This window comes from Myotis myotis, unplaced genomic scaffold, assembly GCF_014108235.1.
Source record: "Myotis myotis isolate mMyoMyo1 unplaced genomic scaffold, mMyoMyo1.p scaffold_m19_p_3, whole genome shotgun sequence".
NCBI lineage: Eukaryota > Metazoa > Chordata > Mammalia > Chiroptera > Vespertilionidae > Myotis > Myotis myotis.
Window position 1 is genome coordinate 97069620 of NW_023416335.1, and position 1616 is coordinate 97071235.

General features: G+C 51.9%; 1 protein-coding gene across 1 annotated transcript; it reads right to left on the minus strand.

Moving 5' to 3' along the window:
- Nucleotides 1-359: 359 nt before the first annotated feature.
- LOC118649661 (histone chaperone ASF1B-like) lies at nt 360-968 on the minus strand. The gene is given in 1 exon segment (XM_036296984.1): nt 360-968. A coding segment is annotated over 1 exon segment (609 nt).
- Between the last annotated feature and the right edge of the window lie 648 nt (nt 969-1616).

Consider the following 1616-nt stretch of genomic DNA (forward strand, 5'->3'; position numbering starts at 1 on the left):
GAAGAGCTCTGGGTCAATGGTACTTACATGGGAGCCTGGTGACACAATGGCTTATGTGTGGAAGATAGAAAGGACACAAGTTAGAGAGAATTAAGAACTAAAGCACCTGTTTTTTATAGGCCAGGGCAGTAAAGGTGAGAGAATCTTTCTGGGCTGAGGTTGGGAGAGACCTGAGGCCCATTATTTCCTCAGGGATCAATTTGATAGGCCTGAATATAGTTGATGGTCCCAAAGCCTTCCAGGTGGCCCCCAGAGGACTCTCTGAGAGGCCTAACTGCCCCCTCCAGATGTGTTGGGAGACTGGCCATAGTCCTAGCTAGGCCCAGGTAGGGCCTGGAGTCCCCCAGTTAAGACCTCAGTTAGATGCAGTCCATGGAGTTCTCTGGGAGGAGGCCAGGGACGCAGCCAGGGAGCCCCAAGCCCTTGACAGGGGTACAGTTGATGGGGAGGCTGCAGCTTAGGGCAGGGTCTTGGTTCTCTATGGCCTCCAGCCTGTCCGTGTTGTTGTCCTAGTTGATGTGGAAATGGGTCACTCAGGGATTCGAGGCCAAGATGTTCCGTTGGAGCTGAGAGAAGTCTGGCTTTGGGGGTGGGTTCTCCCGCAACTCTGGGTCAGGGCACTCATTGTTGACGTAGTAGCCCACATGGATGAACTCCTGCCCATGGTACGTGCAGGTGATGAGGACCATGGTCACACCAATGGCGTCGCTCTCAGGGATGAGGGATGGGTTGGGAGCATTGGCCTGAAAGACTAACATGTGTCTCCCTGCTGGGATAGGGCCGACCAGCACTGAGTCTAGGATTTGATCAAACTCCTCACTCTCAGCTGAGCCAACATAAATTATCTTCCACTCTAGGTCGTCCACCAGAGCCTCATTGCACTCGAAGCTGATCTCAAACCGGAAAGGGCTGTGGAAAGGGCTCGGATTCTCCAGCACCGCCACGTTCAGCACCGATACCTTGGCCATTGCCTCACCGGCCGGGATTGAAGCCAAGGCTGGGTCTGAGCCCACGCCTGGATCCTGTAGGATCAGCGGGAACAGCGTTGCCCACAGAGCCTCCAGCCGTCTCTGTCGTAGACTCAGTTTCTAAGATAATTTAGATCTTTCTATGATTTCCAACCTTAGGCCCTAAATTATCCAAGTCAATATATTCTGTAAATGTTTAACTCTACTAGTGAATTCCCTTTTATTTAAAACTAGAGGCCTGATGCTTGAAATTCGTGCACAGAGGGGTGTCCCTCAGCTCGGCCTGCACCCTCTCCAATCCAGGACCCCTTGGGGGATGTCCGACTGCCAGCAGTTGGGCATCCCACTCTCAATCCAAGACCACTGGCTCCTAACCTCTCACCTGCCTGCCTAATGCCCCCAACTGCCCTCCCGTGCCAGCCTGATCTCACCCCTAACTGACCTCCCCTGCTGGCCTGATCACCCCTAATTGCCTCTGCCTCAACCCCCACCACCATGGCTTTGTCCGGAAGGAAGTTGGATGTCTGGAAGATGGCAGGTCCACCAGGTCTAATTAGCATATTACCCTTTTATTAGTATAGATGTACAATTGAAAGAGAAATAGAGGTCATTGATTAGCCCTTTTTTATATTTTATTTTTATTTTTTA